Below are 16,464 nucleotides of genomic sequence, written 5' to 3' on the forward strand. Positions count from 1 at the left end.
AACTTTATGATCAAAACTCATCAATGTAGAAGAAACAGTAATTTTTCATACTTTGGGCATCATACTTTGATTTGGTTTTATCCAAATATCATCCAATTTCATGAAAAACATGATTTTGAATGTTCATGACTTTTAAACTGGGCTCTACAACTCAGAGGATTGTGGGTTCAATCACATTGCTAGGCACTCATTGTTATGTTTTTCTATTTTAACCCTATCCCAAACCTCAACCTTTACCAGTCGGAATGAATGATTAAACGTAATTGTCGAGTTTTGACGTTTATCACTCCCCCTATATGTGTGCACACACAGACATATAGACACACAACCGCACATAATCTCAGATGTAGTAGAAAAGGTGACATGACAAAAGGTAAAGAAAAGAGAGAGGTAAAGGTGCCAAAAAGGAGGATGTGAAGATAGGAAGGAGGGAAATCACAGCTCTATTCCTTTATCTCTGTAGAAAGATAAGTCTGCACCACACAGTTTTCACACCCTGCTGCTTGTGTGCATTTGCCTTGGGCCTTGTTGTCAGGGAGATTGGCTTGGTGTCTGAGCATCAGGACCCCATCTCTCAATTCAATTCAAGGGGCTTTAATGGCATGGGAGACATATGTTAACATTGCCAAAGCAAGTGAAGTAGATGATATACAAAAGTGAAATAAACAGTTAAAATGAACAGTAAACATTACACTCACAGAAGTTCCAAAAGAATAAAGACATTACAAATGTAATATTATGTATATATACATTGTTGTAAAGATGTGCAAATGGTTAAAGTACAAATGGGAAAATAAATAAACATAAATATGGGTTGTATTTACAGTGGTGTTTGTTGGTTGCCCTTTTCTTGTGGCAACAGGTCATAAATCTTGCTGCTGTGATGGCACGCTGTGGAATTTCACCCAGTAGATATGGGAGTTTATCAAAATCAGGTTTGTTCTCAAATTCTTTGTGGATCTGTGTAATCTGAGGGAAATATGTGTCTCTAATATGGTCATACATTGAGCAGGAGTTTAGGAAGTGCAGCTCAGTTTCCACCTCATTTTGTGGGCAGTGTGCACATAGCCTGTCTTCTCTTGAGAGCCATGTCTGCCTACGGTGGCCTTTCTCAATAGCAAGGCTATGCTCACTGAGTCTGTACATAGTCAAAGCTTTCCTTAAGTTTGGGTCAGTCACAGTGGTCAGGTATTCTGCCACTGTGTACTCTCTGTTTAGGGCCAAATAGCATTCTAGTTTGCTCAGTTTTTTTGTTAATTCTTTCCAATGTGTCAAGTAATTATCTTTTTGTTTTGTCATGATTTAGTTGGGTCTAATTGTGTTGCTGTCCTGGGGCTCTGTGGGGTCTGTTTATGTTTGTGAACAGAGCCCCAGGACCAGCTTGATTAGGAGACTCTTCTGAAGGTTCATCTCTCTGTAGGTGATGGCTTTGTTATGGAAGGTTTGGGAATCACTTCCTTTTAGGTGGTTGTAGAATTTAACGTCGCTTTTCTAGATTTTGATAATTAGCGGGTATCGGCCTAATTCTGCTCTGCATGCATTATTTGGTGTTTTACGTTATACACAGAGGATTTTTTGCAGAATTCTGCATGCAGAGTCTCAATTTGGTGTTTGTCCCATTTTGTGAATTCTTGGTTGGTGAGCAGACCCCAGACCTCACAACCATAAAGGGCAATGGGTTCTATAACTGATTCAAGTATTTTTATCCAGATCCTAATTGGTATGTTAACTTTTATGTTCCTTTTGATGGCATAGAAGGCTCTTCTTGCCTTGTCTCAGATCGTTTAGGCCAAGGTGTACAGTTAAAGTCGGAGGTTTACATACATTTAGGATGGAGTCATTGAAACTAGTTTTTCAACCACTCCACAAATTTCTTGTTAACAAACTATAGTTTTGGCAAGTCGGTTAGGACATCTACTTTGTGCATGACACAAGTCATTTTTCCAACAATTGTTTACAGACAGATTATTTCACTGTATCACAATTCCAGTGGGTCAGAAGTTTACATACACTAAATTGACTATGCCTTTAAACAGCTTGGAAAATTCCAGAAAATGATGTCATGGCTTTAGAAGCTTCTGATAGGCTAATTGACATCATTTGAGTCAATTGGAGGTGTACCTGTGGATGTATTTCAAGGGATACCTTCAAACTCAGTGCCTCTTTGCTTGACATCATGGGAAAATCAAAAGAAAGACCTCAGAAAAAAAATTGTAGACCTCCACAAGTCTGGTTCATCCTTGGGAGCAATTTCCAAACGCCTGAAGGTACCACGTTCATCTGCACAAACAATAGTACGCAAGTATAAACACCATGGGACCACACCAGCTCTGTCAGGAGCAATGGGCCAAAATACACCAAACTTATTGTGGGAAGCTTGTGGAAGGCTACCTGAAACATTTGACCCAAGTTAAACAATTTAAAGGCAATGCTACCAAATACTAATTGAATGTATGTAAACTTCTGACCCACTGGGAATGTGAAGAAAGAAATAAAAGCTGAAATACATAATTCTCTACTATTTTTCTGACATTTCACATTTTTAAAATAAAGTGGTGATCCTAACTCACCCAATACAGGGAATTTTTACTAGGATTAAATGTCAGGAATTGTGAAAAATGGAGTTTAAATGCATTTGGCTAAGGTGTATGTAAACTTCCGATTTCAACTGTATATAGTTATTTGTATGCTCTAGGGCAACGGTGTCTAGATGGAATTTGTATTTGTGGTCCTGGCGACTGGACCTTTTCAGAATTATTTTGGTCTTACTGAGATTTACTGTCATGGCCCAGGTATGGCAGAATCCCCCCCCCCCGCCTCCCGCCTCTGATCATGCTGACAACTCTCCCCAAGACCAAGCTCATAATTCACTATGACACAGGGGGTATGGGTCAGCAGGCATGATAAAGACACACACATGCGAGTGCATGCATTCACACATATGCATGTACACACATGAACACAGGACCCCCCCCCCCCCCCCCCCCCCCCACCAAGCCTGCACACTTAACCAGATTCCCAAGGGAGCTCTGATATGAAAGGAGAGCAGCTTTAGCAGAGCAGCTGTACTCCAATAGAGTGAGTTAGGAGTCTAAATATAGTACCTCCAGCCCTCCTGTTCCTCACTGGAGACAGTGCCAGTCCCAGAGCTGAGAGCGAGACCTCAGAGGACAGAGAGAGCTAGGAGGACTGCTGTGAGCAACCTCCTCAAGAGGCTCTGGCTGTCTGAAATGGTACCCATATATCATCAAGCAGATCGCTCAAGATTGACTTTGAAATTGGACGTCTGTCCATGTCCTGAGGACGTCAATCCCATGACTTTGAATCCGATTGCGCGCTCAATCCCAGTGGTAGACACTCATTTTTTACAGTCTGGTTTTAACCATATCCCAAACCTTAACCCTTAACTTAACCATTCAGAATGGATGCCTAAAGTTAATGTGTTAACCCTATCCTAACCCTTAACCAACCATTCAGAATTAATGACTAAACTTAATGTTAACCCTATCCCAACCCTTATTTTCAAGATTTGACATTTGGAGAAACGTGGATAAAAGTCTGAATCTGAAGTCAAATTGGTAAAACCATGATAGTTGCACTACTTTTGGCCAGGGCTCAAAGGCGCTTTGACATGATTGGTCGTGAATGGACATGACACCTAATAACTGAACTTGTGTCATGTTTATGATACTGCTCTGCTATCAAACTACTACTATACACCTGCTCACCTGCTATTTGCCTTCAGCAGTGGCATTTGATGATCATTATCCGTGATTCTGCTATGCTTGCCTCTGCTATTGTTGTCATCTGTTGTCATCCATCACTTTTTTTATGCACAGCCAAACGAAGCCAACTGATCATTACAGCTCTTCACTGCATGCGTCTCCGGAGACAGTGATAGTTAAAGAGAGGATCTAGAGTAAAGATACTTGTCACTTCTTCTCCAAATAAATAAGAGACAGTCTAGTCCAAAAGGAAACAGTGGAGGTAAATTAACAACAGTACAAGAGTGTGTATTTTCCTCATTCCCCATAATTCCAGGTCCGTCAACTCCAACTTTAGCACTTCACAACTTCTCTGTACCTAGTACTAAGAGGTATGCTACAAAGCAGGATCAATTAGTTAGCCAGCTAACCTTGATAAGCAACCAGAAATAACTATTGATTTTATAGATCATTTAAAAAGCTAAACTTAAATGACATAGATATGTCTATTTGTCTGTTAATTCAATTAGACCATGCCCATTTCAAGCTGATCTTTATACAAAATAAAAAGTTATATCAGAATATTTAAACAAGTTAGTTGGCTAACTCCATAATCCTGCTTTGTAGAATACAACTCTGCTATACTGCTGCCCTCAGTCACCTGCCAGAAAACAACAAGAAAACAACAACTGTGAACCCTAACACATTCTTTACGTCTCTCCTGCTCAGTCTCTCACAACTGGATGGGAATCAGATGGACAGGAGTCTGCAGCTTGGAGTCTACAGCCTGGAGTCTGCAGTGTGGCGCCGTCCGCTCCCACTCCTAGTGTGTTTGTGTATAAACAGAGGTAGAGGTGAGGCAAGGTGCCTCCTCATCACCCTCCACTGGCTGATTGTTGTCACCTCTGCAGTCACCTCTGCAGTCACCTGTTCATTCGAGAATGTGATAGGCTAATTGCCATGAAACCCAGTAGAAAGGCTTCAAAACGGCAGGATTACCTAATGAGCCTGTTCTGTTCAATACTTAGTCTCTCTCACACACACAACTCTGTGTCGCACTTAATTACCAAGTGCTGAAGCAGTTTCCACCCCCATTGTTGCACCACAACCATGATCATTCTGTGAAAACAACCAAAGGGGAAAAAACTGCTGTGTATGGATAAAACAATTCTGGTCGGCGTTGGCGTTCATCCAACAGTGTAAAATTAATAATTTAATCCAAGTTGCGTTGTTAGCAGGACTGTGGATCAGAACTCAGTGACCGCAGGGAATTGTACCTGCAATGTACCATATTTTTTGGACCAGGTTTTACATTCATACCTCTGTTGTTTTATTAATGTGTTCGAAGAGGATTATTCCGGAATGGTTTCGCATGGCAGTGTCTGTGTGCGTGTGTTCGCGTGCTCGTGTGTGTGCGTTTGTGTGTATTTATAAAAAGCGTGGGTTGGCATGCCCTTATTTAGGAGTGCTGTGTTTGTCAAAATGTAGTTTTAGCAGATGTAGATTTCCCATGTGGGGCAGAGAGCCGGTCGTTAGGGCTAGGAGGACTAATTAGACTAGTGGAGGAAGGTTTAAATTAAGCAACGGTCTGGCACAGATAAACACTGAGCAGGCACAGAAACGAACGGCAGTGGAACTAGGATATCCTCACACACACATATTCAGACTCACACACACCACCAGACGCACGCCTAGACCAGGGAACCAGGACAGTCCAACACACACAACCAGCTAATGAGGCTCTGAAAATAAAACGGATTAACAACGTGGTATTGTGCAGTACATCCTTGCTATTGTTCATTGCTGTGGATCTGTACATGTTATGTTATGGCAATAGATGGTCTGCACTCAGAGCATTGCTGTGCTATTGGTACTGGGGTACCTACTACCCTCGAGGCAGAGTTATGATAAGGTACCTACCCTCAGGGCAGTAGCACCTGGGTCCAGCCAGGCTGCTGGAGCAGGTAGCCCCGTTCCTGCAAGGCTGAGACAGGCAGTGGTCCACCTGCAACTGGCAAAGACCACCCTCGAACCCTGGAGCACACAGACGAAACACAGTGTCACATAGCATTAAACCTGAACACACACAGAAGGAGCAAAACATACACCCGCAACTCTTACGCACTGACATGCAAACCATCCAACTTTGGCTATAACAAGAACACACACACACAAAAAAGCAGATGTACGCAACACACACACAGGCCACCCTATGTCTCACACTTCCCCATGACTGTCTATCTTCATTAACTCATCAGGTCAATTCAAAACAGAACACTCACTCTTCCAAGAACAAGTCCTGCATCTAGCCAATTACCCCCAACCTTACTACCCATCAATCATGTAGTGCGGCCTCCACATTGCTCTAGATGAGCCTGTGAGAACCCACTGCCCTCAGTCTGTCTGTCAGGCAGGCAGGCATACCACCACAGTCCTGTAATCACTCTTCTCTAATAAGATGTGGCTGGCCATCAACAACAGCTCCAGCCTCTGCTTCTATAACAAGGCAAGTATCCTCTCAGGTGGATCAAAGCTGCCCTCACTGGTCCGGGCCCCAAATATATCTAATTGACAAGTTGAAAGGGTGCACTCTTCTCTGCGTCCCCTATTTCATTTGGAGACACTCACACACGCAGGCCTCAGGAGGTTGGTGGCACCTTAATTGGGGAGAACAGGCTTGTGGTAATGACTGGAGCGGAATAGGTGGATTGGCATCAAATACATCAAACACGTGGCTTGCAGGTGTTTGATGCCATTCTCTTTGCTCCATTCTGGCCATTACTATGAGCTGTTCTCCCCTCAGCAGCCTCCTGTGATGCACGCACATACGCATGTACACACAGACACAAACACACAAACACACAGTAGTTACCTGCAGGGCAGATACAAGTGAAGTTGCGGCCCTCGTCCCCCTGCCTCAGGTCACTACAGATGGCGTAGTTCTGGCAGGGCCTGAGGTGGCAGGCATCAAACTCCTCACAGAAGATTCCAGAGTAACCATTCTCACACTCACAGAAGAAGGTGCTCTGGAGGTCAGAGGGGTCACTGTCACACACTGACTGACTAAAGGTACCAAAACTAGTGCCAGTTTCTCCCAACCACATGACCAGGATAAACTCATGGCTCTATATGTGACTAGTATAGGGGTTCATGTGATGAGAAGAAAAACTGATGAGACTGAATGGTCAGATAACATTGTGGAACATTCTGAGCATAATGCTCAACACTTTGTCTATCACTGGGATGGTTCTAGTTACTGGGGCTACATGCGGCTCTATTGAGATGTACAACCCTGGGATTCTCTATTGTTAGTCCTCTAAACCCCACCGATGCCCTTCTCCCAGCTCCCCAAAGTGTGGTGTGCTAAATCACCCTCTAACACTGCACCTGTAGGCAGGAGGGAAAGAGCTAGCAGGCCCTCAGTCTAACACACGTCTCCTCTCTCCCCTCTCTTCTCCCTTCCTCTCTTCTATCCTCTCCCTTTCTTATTTTTTCTCCCTCTCTTCACTTCTCTTCATTTCCTCTCTCTACTCCTCTCTGCAGCAGTCTACTCCTCTCTGCAGCAGTCTACTCCTCTCTGCAGCAGTGATTATTCTGCTAACTGCAATGCCTCTAGGGACCCAGGGAGCGGGGGAGCAGTAGGGATGCAGGACTTTATTATTAAGAACTCTCCATCCCCATCCCACAATACATTTATACCTTTCTCTGTTCCCATGGCAATAAGGCATGGTCTTTATTCTGCTTTGCTTATCTTTTTCTCCACTCAGTCTCCTGTTGCTATGTTACCGCATAGTGTATCATCAAGACAATAGTGTCGCAATCTTACAATATTCTGCTGAATTTAAGCAATTACCTTCCAGTATTTTGAGGGGGAAAATCAGTTTTCTGAATATTGAAAGTGACATGTTAAGCCTTAAAATAGTGTTCACAGGATCAAGCCCAAAGACAAGGGATTGATTCACCGACCCAAGGACAGGTGGCATCACATATTTGACCCCTGACCTCTTACCACAGAGGACTGGGTGATGCACTTCCCCTTCCCAGAGCATTGTGGGTCACTGAAGCGGCTGCCAGGCTCCACACAGCTGCTGGCCTTCACTGTCAGATTGAGACGCAGGGTGACTTCCGAGCCACTGGGGGTGCCCACGCGCAGCACACCTACAACGGGAGAGAGAAAAAAACAAGATAGATCAAAAAATATTTATTCTAGCTGGTTCACCTTGATAAATATGAAAAGACTGATTAAATGTGAGCAATATTCAATATTGCCAATGTAACTAGAGAGGAAGGTAGGGGAGGTCAACATGTATGTAGGGACAGAGGCATTGTGTTTAGATAAGGTGCAGAGAGAAGTAATGGTTCCTTGCAAAGAAGATTATGGTCGAACGTGTCCGGTTCTACACAAGTTTGCTATCTTAACATCATCGTACATAACATTGACCAGAACACCTTGTGTTTGACAAATGTTCTAGGAGGGGTTGCTTATGGATCATTGCCTAGATAAGACACCTCTAGCTTCCATTGAAAAAGATAAATGTATTTCCTGGCGACCAACTATTAGAGAAATGGAGAGGAAAAGGCCATGCTAGCAAATATTAATCAAAACCAAAATAGATGAGTTATTGTTTTGTTATTTATGTGTCATGTGACACACAGCAGACTGCTACCAGAAGCCTCTATTTTAAAATAGACTCAAAAGTGAAGATTAACAGTCGTTATTAGGGACCTGCTATGAGCCAATGAGGCGTGAGCAAAGCCAGGACGAGTCATTGCCACAACAAAGCCCTGCAGCCAATCAGGCGTCTATAAAAGCTGGTCCCCTAACACCTCACCATTTTCTGGTTAGGTCAGCCCAATAACGTCTGTTCCTCACAACACAAACTCACAAATGCAAAGTCACTGCTCTCTGATGCAGCACTTACATGCACACACACACTTACACTGCGTTTAGACAAGCAGCCCAATACTGATATTTTTTTCACTAATTGGTCTTTTGACCAATCACATCAGATCTTTTCACATCAGATTTTTTTCAGAGCTTAACTGATTGTTCAAAAGACTAATTAGTGAAAAAAACAAGATTAGAATTGGGCTGCCTGCCTAAATGCACGCACTGTAAAAAAAAAAAGATTAAACTCAATTGTAAGGCAATCAACTGCAATATGATTGTAAGTTTGCTCAACAAAATGTTCAAGCACAAACTTTTTGTTGTGAGTTTACTCAACAACATTTCTGCTGAGCAAATTCACAATCCTATTGCAGCTGGTTGCCTTACAATTGTGAGTTGAATCCTATATATATATTTTTGTTTACAATCCACTCTGCCACCATCATTATTTCATTCACACTAGCTGTCTCAGATGTACGAACATGTGGTACATGCGTGCACGAGTGGGAGTGTGTGTGCAGTTCGTGTGTACTGCATGTTTTTGCATGTGAGACAGATTATGTGAGATGCACACAAGCACACACACACATCTCCACAGCAGCCTTGCTCTCAAGGACGTGACTCATTTATTATCCAGAGTCTTTGACTGGTAAACAACCAAACACGATGACAGAAAAACGACTCTCACTCTTTCTCTCTCCTTTTCTCTCTCTCTCTTTAATTCTCTCCTCCCTCACTCCCCAGACAGAGCCGCAGGATCTCAGGCGGAGTGTCTCCAGCCAGCTCAAGGTCAGTGGACAGACAGGCTGAGACCTAATACAGCAATGTTGGTATGGAGACCACGCACACGGGTCAAGTAGACGATTCACTAAAGGGGAGGACACCAATTACGACGCCACACCTGCTGGAATCCACCGAACCTTCAGACGTACGTTACTGTAACATTCCTCATTGAAAATAATCTTAACGGTAAAATATGCAGAAAAACAACAAACCTGAATTGCAGAGCCAACTGTTTATGTGCGCCAGCCCCATACAAATGAGCCATTATCATACTGTTTATGAATTGTATGGATATTGCGTTCTTGATTGACATTCCATGCAAATTACTGATCCAGACAACTCAGAACACTGCAGAGAATGTGAATGTTAGTATTGAAAACATGATGGAATACCATTCCATCCTATTACCCAATGGGCTTGTTTGATCAGGGTCGTTTGTCTCTGACTTTGAGGTACCTTATACCAATAAACTACAAGTAACTTCTAAATAGGAATATGTATAATATGCACTTTTATCCCTATATGTGCTATGCAAAGATGCATTCCCTTGGAGTTGAAGATAGCCATCTCTAACGCAAAATACAGTTGGCACCAATGACAGGTTTGGCAGTATTGAAGTGATAGCGCCATAATAGCACCTGTACATTTACCACCAAATGGACAGACAGAATAAAGTAACCTATATTCCTACATATGCTTTTTAACAGTTGTATTGAGGTGGAGGGGAAATCTTCTGTTCCACCTAGGAACAGACAGGATTACGTAAGTAAGTAAATTGAGATGGAGGGGCCTTACTGAGGAAGTAGTTGTGTCCAAGAGGGAGGGAGTGGTCAGGGACCACCAGTCCATCCGAGGCCTGCTGGAACCACATGATGGTCCCCTCCACCAAGGAGGAACGCTGGAAGCCATCCTCTCCGACACGCCAAAGGACGGGCGCTCCACTCACATTCACTACGATCCTGAAGAAAGAGGGAGAGGGGAGGGAGTGTGAGAGAGAGAGAGTCCTCGAAACCAAACACTTTTGTTACCAGCCTGCTACAGTGCATTCAGAAAGTATTCATATCCCTTCATTTATTCCACATTTAGTTGTCACAGACAGAATTCCAAATGGATTAAAGCACACATAATTCCCCGTAATGACAAAGTGAAAACATGTTTTTGGAAAAATGTATTACAAATTAAATACAGAAATATCTGATTTACATAAGTATTCACAACCTTTGCTTTGACACTCCAAATTGAGCACCCTTTGCCTTGATGACAGCTTTGCACACTCGTGGCATTCTCTCAACCAGCTTCACCTGGAATGCTTTTCCAACAGTCTTGAAGGAGTTCCCACATATGCTGAGCGCTTGTTGGCTGCTTTTCATTCACTCTGCGGTCCAACTCATCCCAAACCATTTCAATTAGGTTGAGGTCGGGTGATTGTGGAGGCCAGGTTATCTGATGCAGCTTGGAGGTGTGTTGGGTCATTGTCCTGTTGAATTATATTCCCACTAAGCGCAAACCAGATGGGACGGCTTATCGCTGCAGAATGCTGTGGTAGCCATGCTGGTTAAGTGTGCCTTGAATTCTAAATAAATCACAGACAGTGTCACCAGCAAAGCACCCCAACACCATCACACCTCCTCCTCCATGCTTCACGGTGGGAACCACACATGCGGAGATCATCCGTTCACCTAATCTGCATCTCCCAAAGACACGGCGGTTGGAACCAAAAATCTCAAATTTGGACTCATCAGACCAAAGGACATATTTCCACCAGTCTCATGTCTACTGCTCGTGTTTCTTGGCCCAAGCAAGTCTCTTCTTATTGGTGTCCTTTAGTAGTGGTTTCTTTGAAGCAATTCGACCTTGAAGGCCTGATTCACGCAGTCTCCTCTGAACAGTTGATGTTGAGATGTGTCTGTTGAACTCTGTGAAGCATTTATTTGGGCTGTAATTTCTGAGGCCTGGAACTATAATGAACTTATCCTCTGCAGCAGAGGTAACTCTGGGTCTTCCTTTCCTGTGGCGGTCCTCATGAGAGACAGTTTTATCATAGCGCTTGATGGTTTTTGCGACTGCACTTGAAGAAACTTTCAAAGTTTATGAACATTTCTGGATTGATTGACCTACATGTCTTAAAGTAATGATGGACTGTCGTTTCTCTTTGCTTATTTGAGCTGTTCTTGACACAACTGATTGGCTCAAACGCATTAAGAAGGAAATAAATTCCACAAATTAACTTTTAACAACGCACACCCACTAATTGAAATGCATTCCAGGAGACTACCTCGTGAATGTGGTTGAGAGAATGCCAAGAGTGTGCAAAGCTGTAATCAAGGCAAAGGAGGGCTACTTTGAAGAATCTCAAAAATAAAATATATTTTGATTTGTTTAACACTTTTTAGGTTCCTACATGATTCCATATGTGGTATTTCATAGTTTTGATGAAGTTCGTTTAGATTATTCTACATTGTAGAAAATAGTAAAAATAAAGAAAAACCCTGGAATGAGTAGGTTTGTCCAAACTTTTGACTGGTACTATATGTAAATGAGATATTTCTGTATTTTATTTTCAATACATTTGTTTTAACTTTTTCGTTATGGGGTATTGTGTGTAGATGCGTGAGAAGACAACAAAATGTCAAATAAGTCAAGGGATATGAATACCTTCTGAAGGCACTGTATACATTTTATAAGACACACAACCACCATGCTCGTAGGATGGAATGGTGGACATGAGTAATGCCTGGTCCTGTCTCAGTGGGGGTACTATATTGCTTACTGTGGTGACTGAACAGCTCTGAAGGCGAGGGAGTAGAGTTATGACTGCTGTGGTCAAGGGCCATTACTCATCTGACTTTGGGCCAATTACTGGAAGAGAGAGTCTCTCTGCACAGACAGACAGTGTCAGCAAAGCAGATGCACTCCAACTTAACACAAGACCAGCTACACTCCCAGACTCCTCCCACTGGCGGAGACACTCACAGATAAATAAACACACACAGGTAGGTAAGTAAGTAAGTATTGACCTTTCAAAAGCTTTTGATAGCATTGAGCACCATTTTTTGTTGTTGCATAAATTACAAACTTATGGCCTTCGAAATAGAGACCTCGACTGGTTTAGGAGTTACTTAGTTAATAGGAAACTGTTTTGTGGAACAGCACAGTTTTGGAGTTCAAGAACATGCCCTGTTGAGATTCCTCAAGGTTTGATCCTTGGCCCATAGCTTTTATTTTAAATTGATGTTAATGACAATTTTGATTGTGTACATGTTATATTGTTTGCTGATGACACCAACATCTTTCTGTCTGATAAAGATGGTCAGAAATTGATCGCTAAAATGAATTCGTAATAAATAAAAAAAATTGGACTGGTTTAAAGCAATTAAGCTGTCTCTAAATTAGGGCAGTCAACGTTAGCGAGTTAATAATGCATTTATGCGCTACATGTTTATCGACGTACATTTTATTTACACCGTTAATCGCGTCTCCATTTCTTCACCGCACGGAAACTTTTAAGAGCATGTGTTTCCGTAACGGACCCTTTTAAGCACAGGACACAACACGAAACACAGCTAGTGTCAATGCTTGCGCATTAACATTGCTGAAGGCCATGTGCCTGTAGCCAAAATCATGTAAAAGTTATGCCCAATATTACCAGAGCTATATATTTTTTTTACCAGAGCTATATATTTTCATTGTTTAGCTAGCTAGTCATGTTAACTTGACTGACTAGGCTATGCACAAATTTGGATGGCACAGGAAGAACTGAAAATGAATAGGCTACTCAAAGAGATGCTTCAAAGGCAGGCTGCATATACAAGAGTGGGGTGTGTAGAATTGTGTGTGTGTGAGCTTGCATGCATGCAGGCACTATCAGTAATTAGCACACAAACACAACACAAAAACGATATTTGCCTACAGCCAAGAGCGGAGACTGTTATGCTGATAAAGACCTCTTATGTTTCCACTCTCCTGTCATTTATAATGAGACACTATACATTGACCACTTTGGATGACCAATAAAGGACATTTATGATGCTTGCTTAAATCAGAACACATTGCAGTCAGGCACTATACTTGGGCAACACAATGGAGGTAATTTGCTACCATCGGGGTTGCTGACAGAATAATAAAAGACTGCAAGTTCCATGTTAATGACACAGGACGATAATCATAAGACAATGATCTCAAGGGAAGACAGATGTAGTGCAGTCTCCAGTGTGGTTTTATGCAGAACTACAGTTCACTTGGGAGGGAGAGAGGATAGGATAAACAGGAGAGAGAGGGAGAGGTTAGGATAAACAGGAGAGAGGGAGAGGTTAGGATAAACAGGGGGGAGAGGGAGAGGTTAGGATAAACAGGGAAGGAGAGGGAGAGGATAGGATAAACAGGGGAGGGAGAGGTTAGGATAAACAGGGAAGAGAGAGGGAGAGGATAGGATAAACAGGAGAGAGAGGGAGAGGTTAGGATAAACAGGAGAGAGAGGGAGAGGATAGGATAAACAGGGGAGAGAGAGGGAGAGGTTAGGATAAATAGGGAAGAGAGAGGGAGAGGATGTGATAAACAGGGGAGAGAGAGGGAGAGGTTAGGATAAACAGGGAAGGAGAGGGAGAGGTTAGGATAAACAGGGAAGAAGAGGGAGAGGTTAGGATGAACAGGGAAGAGAGGGAGATGATAGGATAAACAGGGGAGGGAGAGGTTAGGATAAACAGGGAAGGAGAGGGAGAGGTTAGGATGAACAGGGAAGAGAGGGAGAGGATAGGATAAACAGGGGAGGGAGAGGTTAGGATAAACAGGGAAGAGAGAGGGAGAGGTTAAGATAAACAGGGAAGGAGAGGGAGAGGATAGGATAAACAGGGGAGGGAGAGGTTAGGATAAACAGGGAAGAGAGAGGGAGAGGATAGGATAAACAGGGAAGAGAGAGGGAGAGGATAGGATAAACAGGGAAGAGAGAGGGAGAGGTTAGGATAAACAGGGAAGGAGAGGGAGAGGTTAGGATAAACAGGGAAGGAGAGGGAGAGGATAGGATAAACAGGGGAGGGAGAGGGAGAGGTTAGGATAAACAGGGAAGAGAGAGGGAGAGGATAGGATAAACAGGGAAGAGAGAGGGAGAGGTTAGGATAAACAGGGAAGGAGAGAGAGAGGATAGGATAAACAGGGGAGGGAGAGGGAGAGGTTAGGATAAACAGGGAAGGAGAGGGAGAGGATAGGATAAACAGGGAAGAGAGAGGGAGAGGTTAGGATAAACAGGGAAGGAGAGGGAGAGGTTAGGATAAACAGGGAAGAGAGAGGGAGAGGATAGGATAGGATAAACAGGGAAGGAGAGGGAGAGGTTAGGATAAACAGGGAAGAGAGAGGGAGAGGATAGGATAAACAGGGAAGAGAGAGGGAGAGGTTAGGATAAACAGGGAAGGAGAGAGAGAGGATAGGATAAACAGGGGAGGGAGAGGGAGAGGTTAGGATAAACAGGGAAGGAGAGGGAGAGGATAGGATAAACAGGGAAGAGAGAGGGAGAGGTTAGGATAAACAGGGAAGGAGAGGGAGAGGTTAGGATAAACAGGGAAGAGAGAGGGAGAGGATAGGATAGGATAAACAGGGAAGGAGAGGGAGAGGTTAGGATAAACAGGGAAGAGAGAGGGAGAGGTTAGGATAAACAGGGAAGAGAGAGGGAGAGGTTAGGATAAACAGGGGTGGGAGGGAGAGGTTAGGATAAACAGGGAAGAGAGAGGGAGAGGATAGGATAAACAGGGGAGAGAGAAGGAGAGGTTAGGATAAACAGGGGAGGGAGGGGTTAGGATAAACAGGGGGGAGAGAGAGAGGTTAGGATAAACAGGGAAGAGAGAGGGAGAGGATAGGATAAACAGGGGAGGGAGGGGTTAGGATAAACAGGGGGGAGAGAGAGAGGTTAGGATAAACAGGGAAGAGAGAGAGAGAGGTTAGGATAAACAGGGAAGGAGAGGGAGAGGTTAGGATAAACAGGGAAGGAGAGGGAGAGGATAGGATAAACAGGGGAGGGAGAGGTTAGGATAAACAGGGAAGAGAGAGGGAGAGGATAGGATAAACAGGGAAGAGAGAGGGAGAGGTTAGGATAAACAGGGAAGGAGAGGGAGAGGTTAGGATAAACAGGGAAGAGAGAGGGAGAGGATAGGATAAACAGGGAAGGAGAGGGAGAGGTTAGGATAAACAGGGAAGAGAGAGGGAGAGGTTAGGATAAACAGGGAAGAGAGAGGGAGAGGTTAGGATAAACAGGGGTGGGAGGGAGAGGTTAGGATAAACAGGGAAGAGAGGGAGAGGTTAGGATAAACAGGGGAGGGAGAGGGAGAGGTTAGGATAAACAGGGAAGAGAGAGGGAGAGGTTAGGATAAACAGGGGAGGGAGGGGTTAGGATAAACAGGGGGGAGAGAGAGAGGTTAGGATAAACAGGGAAGAGAGAGGGAGAGGATAGGATAAACAGGGAAGAGAGAGGGAGGTTAGGATAAACAGGGAAGAGAGAGGGAGAGGTTAGGATAAACAGGGGGGAGAGAGAGAGGTTAGGATAAACAGGGAAGAGAGAGGGAGAGGTTAGGATAAACAGGGGAGGGAGAGGGAGAGGTTAGGATAAACAGGGGAGAGAGGGAGAGGTTAGGATAAACAGGGGGGAGAGAGAGAGGTTAGGATAAACAGGGAAGAGAGAGGGAGAGGTTAGGATAAACAGGGGAGGGAGAGGGAGAGGTTAGGATAAACAGGGGAGAGAGAAGGAGAGGTTAGGATAAACAGGGGAGGGAGGGGTTAGGATAAACAGGGAAGAGAGAGGGAGAGGTTAGGATAAACGGGAGGGAGAGGGAGAGGTTAGGATAAACAGGGGAGGGAGGGAGAGGTTAGGATAAACAGGGAAGAGAGAGAAGGAGAGGTTAGGATAAATAGGGGGGAGAGGGAGAGGTTAAGATAAACAGGGAAGAGAGAGGGAGAGGTTAGGATAAACAGGGGAGAGAGGGAGAGGTTAGGATAAACAGGGGGGAGAGGGAGAGGTTAGGATAAACAGGGAAGAGAGAGGGAGAGGTTAGGATAAACAGGGGAGAGAGGGGGAGAGGATAGGATAAACAGGGGAGAGAGAAGGAG

The 16,464-nt window shown here is 43.8% G+C and overlaps 1 protein-coding gene across 1 annotated transcript in view; it reads right to left on the reverse strand.

The window, feature by feature from the left end:
- The window catches only part of LOC120018635 (delta and Notch-like epidermal growth factor-related receptor), a 66,424-nt gene that overhangs the window by 14,549 nt on the left and 35,411 nt on the right, over positions 1–16,464 (reverse strand). The window contains exons 4-7 of the mRNA XM_038961837.1: positions 10,171–10,334; positions 7,714–7,862; positions 6,577–6,730; positions 5,625–5,738 (exon numbers count right to left, since the gene is read on the reverse strand). Coding sequence (XP_038817765.1) covers positions 5,625–5,738; positions 6,577–6,730; positions 7,714–7,862; positions 10,171–10,334 — 581 coding nt within the window. The remainder of the gene's footprint in view (positions 1–5,624; positions 5,739–6,576; positions 6,731–7,713; positions 7,863–10,170; positions 10,335–16,464) is intronic.

This window comes from Salvelinus namaycush, chromosome 23 (genome assembly GCF_016432855.1).
Source record: "Salvelinus namaycush isolate Seneca chromosome 23, SaNama_1.0, whole genome shotgun sequence".
In the NCBI taxonomy this organism is placed as follows: domain Eukaryota; kingdom Metazoa; phylum Chordata; class Actinopteri; order Salmoniformes; family Salmonidae; genus Salvelinus; species Salvelinus namaycush.